This window comes from Suncus etruscus, chromosome 15 (genome assembly GCF_024139225.1).
Source record: "Suncus etruscus isolate mSunEtr1 chromosome 15, mSunEtr1.pri.cur, whole genome shotgun sequence".
NCBI classification, from domain to species: Eukaryota; Metazoa; Chordata; class Mammalia; order Eulipotyphla; family Soricidae; genus Suncus; species Suncus etruscus.
Genome location: NC_064862.1, coordinates 32575794 through 32582743, shown reverse-complemented (window position 1 = coordinate 32582743; position 6950 = coordinate 32575794). Strand labels below are relative to the sequence as shown.

Sequence of the window (6950 nt, the reverse complement as noted above, 5' to 3'; positions counted from 1 at the left end):
GCAAAACCACAGCCAGCCCTGGGAGCCCCGATAGCGCCAATTGCTCCGCCCCAGGGAAACGTGAAGCAGAAGAAAAAAAAAACCCTCAGTAATCTCTCCAGCCAGAGGGGCTTCGGCTCTCGGGGGAATTTGCAGACGCTCCCTGCCGGTGGGGACAGAACGACCTGTGTCCTTCAGTCCGGTCCTGCAGCCCAGCCAGCTGCGGTGGGTGCACCGGGGCGGGAAGGACGCGCGTGGAAGCCAGCCGAGGCGGCCGCGGAGCAGAGCGGGCTGCAGGGTCGGTGGGGACCATGTCCGAGCCACCCTCGCGCGGGCCCGATCGCGACCTTTTCCGCGACACGTGGGTGCGATACCTGGGTGAGCGCGTGGCGAAGGACCTGGCGAACCCCCCTTGGGCACGGTCGGGGTCGCCGGGGTCGCGCCACTCCGGTAGGGGAGGCTGGGAGAAGGGGAGCTCGGTTGGCTGTCATTTTGCTGGAGGGTGAGTTGGCTCAAAGACGGCTGGAGTCTGGCCCAAGGTCGTAGGGCTCGTCCAGGTCAGGCTGGGCACTCCAGGTCACGGCCCTGTGAACCCCCCAGGGAAAAGCGTGGACCTACCTGGGAGGAACTGGGCAGGAGGCACCCCTCTCTGGGCAGGGTCTGCAAACTAGGGGCTCTGCATGCAGACTGGGGGCTCTGCAGACTCCAGGGTCCCCACTGCCCTACCCTGATTTGAGCCTCAGTTTTAGCTCCCTCAAGAAGGTTTGGGGGTAGTGGGGTGCACAGAAATAGCTCAGCGGGCTGGAGCCATGCTTTGCAGGCAGGATGCCCGGGTAGATCCCGACTGGTACCACATTTTGCTCCCCGAGCACCACGAGGTGTGGCCCAAAAACCATAAAAAATAAAGGTTGTTGGGGGTAAGAGTAGGAATAGCAAGAAATGAAATGCAGAAAGATCTAGAACTTGCTTAGTGCCTGCTTAATGGGGCTGCCCTCGCTCTGTTTGTTTGTTTGTTTTTTCCCTGCTTATTTTTCCCTTAGCACAGATGCATCTAGAACCCTGGCTGGGACAGCAAGTAAATAATGATAACAGTGGGTTGGAATAATAGTACAGCTGGTAAGGTCCTTGCCTTGCACTTGGGTTCGATTCGTGGCATTCCATAATATCCGCCGAATTCATATGGAGTGATTCCTGAGCACAGATCAGAAATAAGCCCTGAGTGGCCCCAAAACTCCCCCCAAAATAAGTAAATAATAATGATAACATTGCCATTCAGCTGTCCCTCAGTGGGTGCCATTGAATAGGCTGGCAAATGGAGTGCTAGAGAGGTAGAGTCACTTATCTCAGGGAGCTCAGCCTCATGTCAGCAGGCTCCAGCCAGAGATTAGCTGCAGGCAGACACAACCAGTACCCTGAGCTGAAGTGGTCCCTTCCTCCACCAGGTTATGCCAATGAAGTGGGGGAGGCTTTCCGCTCCCTAGTGCCTGCAGCTGTGGTATGGCTGAGTTATGGGGTGTCCAGTTCCTATGTGCTGGCCGATGCCATTGACAAGGGCAAGAAGGCGGGAGAGGTGAGTGTTTGCCTGCCCTGAGTCCCCCTCTGTGGTCTAGTCTCAGTTTATCCACAGGAAATAGTCAAAAGCCCTACAGTCTTATCTAGATGTGGTTGTGTGAATCATGCCCTTGCTCCCAGCCCTGCAAGTGACATTGTCCCAGACTGAGTTTACCCCACAGACCCCAACACTAGCATGGGCTGTCCCCAGCCCCCACTGGTCATTTCTTTCTCCTTGGTCCAGCTTCCTGCCCCATTGGATGAAATGTCTCCTGTGCCTCACAGGTACCAAGCGCTGAAGCAGGCCGTAGTACCAGGGTGACTGTGGCTGTTGTGGACACACTGGTGTGGCAGGCTCTGGCCTCTGTGGCCCTTCCCGGATTCACGATCAACCGTGTATGTGCTGCCTCTCTCTACCTCCTGGGCATTGCCACCCGCTGGCCCCTGCCAGTCCGTAAGTGGACCACCACGACACTAGGGTTACTGACCATCCCCATCATCATCCACCCCATTGACAGGTGAGTGCCTTTCCTAGGGATCAGGTACCATCCAGGGAGAGGGGTACGTGCTTTGCTTTGTACTGAACAATGATGGCTGAGGCAAGGCTGGCCAGGACTTCTGGAGTAGGGGAGACAGTCTAGGCCACATCATAGAATCTGGCAGGTACTTTGGCTGTGAAGATAGGGAAGTGCCCAACGGGTATGGGACAGGAGATAGATAAATTTCCCTAAGAGTCAATGTTAAAAAACAACCAGAGGCAGGTGGGGGCATGTGTACGGAGGGAAGATGGTTTTGAAGCAGTTTTGGTGGCAGAACCCCAAGTGAAACCGGGTTATATAAAATAGAAATAAATTGTTTTGTTAATCTGCAAAAGGTCAGCTTGTGTTTTCAGGTTTGGCTAGATCTGGGCACCCACATGATATCATTAGATATATTGCCCTTCTTCCCAGCTTCCATCTTGTTGTCTCTACTCACTTTCCTCTCCTGGGAACAGAGATGGTCTTGGTAGCTCCCATTTTCCATCTGATCAGTTTAACAAGGCCCATAAAAACTTCTTCTTTTCTTTTTTGGTTTTTGGGTCACACCCGGCAGCGCTCAGGGGTTACTCCTGGCTCTATGCTCAGGATTTGCACCTGGCAGGCTTGGGGGACCATGTGGGATGCTGGGATTCGACCACCGTCCTTCTGCATGCAAGGCAAATGCGCTACCTCCATGCTATCTCTCTGGCCCCTTTCTTAATAGCAAAAGCAAAAATTCTAAAGGGGGAACTGGAGAGATATCAAAAAACAAAACAAAAAATTTAAAAGAAAAGCCCAGAGAGATAGTATAACAAGTAAGACTCTTACCTTGTACCCAGCTGATCCAGATTTGATCCTCGGTACCCCATCTGGTACCCCAAATCTGACAGGAGTGGTCCCTGAGCACAGATGTGGGGCAAGCTCTGAGCACTGTTGGGTTGTGGTTCAAACCCCCTTCCACACAAAAAGTCCCAAGGCAGGCTCTCATTGACCCATCTGGACAGGGTGTCTTCCCCCCTTGAGTGTTTTCCTTTTTTTTTTTGTTTTTGGGCCAAACCCTGCGATGCTCAGGGGTTACTCCTGGCTGTGTGCTTAGAAATAGCTCCTGGCAGGCATGGGGGACCATATGGGACACCGGGATTCAAACCAACCACCTTTGGTCCTGCATCGGCTGCTTGCAAGGCAAACACCGCTGTGCTATCTCTCCAGGCCCGAGTGTTTTCCTTTTTTAATTGGCCAGACCTTGAGAGAGAGAGAGAGAGAGAGAGAGAGAGAGAGAGAGAGAGAGAGAGAGAGAGAGAGAGAGAGAGAGAGAGAGAGAGAGAGAGAGAGAGAAGAGAGAGAAGAGAGAGAGAGAAGAGAGAGAGAGAGAAGAGAGAGAGAGAGAGAGAGAGAGAGAGAGAGAGAGAGAGAGAGAGAGAGAGAGAGAGAGAGAGACTCAATTTCCCAATGAATAAAGCAGAGCCTGATCGCTGCTTCTGTTTAGGTTCCTTTCGCTTGCTTTTACTTTTTGCCCCCTAGCCCATGCCTTGGTTACTTATCCCCTTCACCATCCTACAGGTCCGTGGACTTCCTCCTGGACTCCAGCCTGCGCAAACTCTACCCCGCAACAGACAAGCCCAGCTCTTCCTGACCCCTCTAGTTCCTCATCTGTGGGTTGACTCACCTCTTCTCTGTTTTATCATCTTCCTCCCTCCGGCGGATGCAGTTTGTGGCCCTGGCCCCCGAGTGGTTCTTGCTGGTCGGACACTGAGAGACAAAGAAAGGCTTTGTGGTGGCAGCAAATGCAGCACATCAGGGGTGAGGTGGGACCTGAGCCCCATCTGCTTCCATGGACTCCATGATACTGAGTGGGAGGGGATAATGGGTGGGAGAGTAACAGCTTCCTGTGTTCAGCTTCCTGTGTTTGATAAGGAGATGGGGGTTCAGGGAAGGCAAAGCTACTTGGAGTGTTGGGCTTGCTGAAAGAGCTGCAGGCACTTGGAGAAATACAGGAGTTAAGGAACTGGCCCATGAGAACTGATTCTGTGCCCAGCCCTCAGGCTGGGAACTGGCTGTAACACCTGACAGCCCGGGGCAGCCACTGGTCACCCTCTTCCCAATAAATCCTCAAGAAGTTGGGTCTCCTTTACTTTTTCTGTGGGTATAGTGGGACTGAGGGGGAGAGCAGAGTGGGGGTTTGCAGGTGGAAGCTCCCTTCTCCTGCCCAGCACTCTCCTGCAGATGCCTGGGGCCCTCGTGGTGCTATCAGCTCCTGGCATAGGCATTGTCCTTCTGCAAACCTCAGCATCCATATCTCTGCAGATTCCCCAGCCTGACAGTGTTGGAAATAGAGATAGCCTTGGAGTGACCCTGGAGTCGAGGGGTGGAGCACAGGGAGAAAGAGGCCTGGCCTTTCTCTCTGGTCCTGCCCCTCACAACTCTGATGTAGCCAATGAGACTGCTTGTTTCTGAGTAGGTGGGGCTTTAGGGGGTCATGGGAGAAGTCAGGTTGCTGAGGCAGGAGGAGACATTTGGCTTTTTGGGGGGGGCACACCCAATGGTGCTCAAAGATTACTCCTGGCTTTGTGCTTAGGTATTATACCTAGAGGACTTACGGGACCAGATAGGGTGCTGGAGATTGAACCTGGGTTGGCTGTATGCAAGGCAAATGCCTTATCTACTGTACTATCACCCTAAGAGGGGGCATTTGAGGTATGGTTCCTCTGCAAATGCTGGGTGAGTTGATGGCCAGTCCTGGAGTTGAGGGGGGTACATGAGGGGGAAGGTGGGTTCTTCTCTACACCTCATCTCACACTGGTGGGTTTCCTTTCCTAAGCCTCACATGATCCTCTTAGTTTACAGCTCCCTTAGGTACTCTAAGCTCCCTTAGGTACTCTAAGCTCCCTAGACCTCTCTGTGTCCCCCATCCCAAGGAGCTGACCCTCTCATCTCTCCAGGACTACCCCACAATCGCTGTCTGTGGCATCTCATCTAAGTTATGCCACCAATTCATGCACATCTCCCCACAAAGATTGGGGAGCTGCCTTGGCTGGAGTTGGAGTCTGTGCTCTCAGGCACAATCTGTGTCTCAGCCCTATGTCCTCACCCACCTCTGCCCTGACAACCCTACCCCACACTCGCCTCTACCAACCCCATCAGGGTTCAGAAGCAGCCACAGGGCCCCTTCTGCTGTGACCATCTGCTTCACCCCACTGTGCTCCTTTCTGTTGTGGCCCTGCCTTGCAAAGAAATAAGCAGGTGCACACTAGCAAATGCCCAACATGTACCAGTGCTCCAGCAAGGAGCTTGCTGGCATTTTCAGACCAGACTGGTGGGGAGCTATGGAAACTGGGATTGGAGAGATAGTACAGTGGGAGGGGAGGGCATTTACCTTGCATGTGGTGGACCCAGGTTTGATCTCTGGCATTCCACATGGTCCCTGAGCCTATGAGGTATAATTCCTGAATGCAGAGCCAGGAGTAACCCCAGAGCACTGCTGGGTGTGGCTCCCCAAAAAATCTGTGGGAAACCTGTCTTGGGGGGTGAGAAGAGACCCCTATCAGGCACTCACCTTATTCTGCACCATCTGGAGGTGTAGTAGTTGGAACAGGGGTGAGGGTGAGCTCTGTACTAGAAGCTGCTTTCACATCCCAGCCTGGGGATGTGACCATGTAGGGATCAGCCTCTGCAGGAATGTCATTGGACAAAGCTTCATATGGCAGTGAGGAGGGAGGAGGAATCCAAATCTGATGTCTGCCCTCTGTGTCTGGGCAGCTATGTGTCCCCCTTAGATCCTCTTATTCCTTCTTATGGGGCTGTCACTCCTCCACTTAAAATTTGTGGCTTCATGAGGCTGGAGTGGTAGCACAAGTGGTAGGATGTTTGCCTTGCACGTGCCAACCCAGGATGAACCCGGGTTTGAGCCCTGGTATCCCATATGGTTCCCATAGACTGCCAGGAGCGATTTCTGAGCACCGCCGGGTGTGGCCCAAAAACCAAAAACAATTATTTTTAGTTTCATAGGCTGAAAAGATAGTACAAGGGTAAAGATACTTGGTTTGCATGCTGACAACCCTGGTTTGAATCCCCAGCAGCATATATGGTGCCCTGAGCACTGCCAGAACTCAATTCTGAGCAGAGACCCAGGAGTAACCCCTGAGCACTGCAGGGTGCAGTCAAATTGACCCCTTACCACCATTAAATTTTTTGTTTTGGTTTTGGGGCCATACTCAGCTGTGTCCAGGGGTTACTCCTGGCTCTTTGCTCAGGGATCTCTTCTAGGTGGAGAGTTTGGGGGACCATATGGGATGCCAATAATTGAATCCTGGTTGGCCGTGTGCAAGCCAAGTGCTCTCCCTGCTATACTGTGGTGCCAGTCCCTAAAAAGAAATTCTCTTAAAAATAACTAAGTTTGGGCCCGGAGAGAATGCACAGCGGCGTTTGCCTTGCAAGCAGCCGATCCAGGACCAAAAGGTGGTTGGTTCGAATCCCGGTGTCCCATATGGTTCCCCGTGCCTGCCAGGAGCTACTTCTGAGCAGACAGCCAGGAGTAACCCCTGAGCACTGCCGGGTGTGGCCCAAAAACAAACAAACAAACAAACAAACAAAAAACAAAAAAAACTAAGTTTGTGCTTTTATCTGGCTGGAGAGACTCAGGAACAAGTCTACCAGGAGAATGGAGGTACCCGAGAGAGCTGGGGTACTGGACTGGAAAAAAGACTAAAATTGGTGCATTCACTTACTTTGGGCCATAGTGCCTTCCTTAAAGAAACCTAGGACTGGATTTAAACAGCACTGGGAGGCGGGGGACACGCGTGCTCAGCATCAGGGTGCTCATTCCTTGCAGCCTCAACAGCCCCAGAAAACGGAAGGACAGTCACCCTCATTTTCCAGATAAGGAAGCTGAAGTTCACAGAAGAT

The 6950-nt window shown here is 52.7% G+C and overlaps 1 protein-coding gene across 2 annotated transcripts; it reads left to right on the top strand.

The window, feature by feature from the left end:
- MTFP1 (mitochondrial fission process 1) lies at window positions 1-6950 on the top strand. 2 transcript variants are annotated; one of them, XR_007503153.1, is made up of 5 exons: window positions 1-357; window positions 1422-1549; window positions 1816-2048; window positions 3609-3853; window positions 6892-6950. XR_007503153.1 is itself a non-coding variant. In XM_049788885.1 (4 exons), the coding sequence occupies exons 1-4, from the start codon at window positions 291-293 to the stop codon at window positions 3679-3681; spliced, it is 501 nt and encodes a 166-aa protein (XP_049644842.1). In that variant the 5' UTR covers window positions 1-290; the 3' UTR covers window positions 3682-4168. The 2 variants fall into 2 exon arrangements, 1 of the variants encoding a protein (XP_049644842.1); XM_049788885.1 differs by lacking the exon at window positions 6892-6950 and having other exon boundaries at window positions 3609-4168.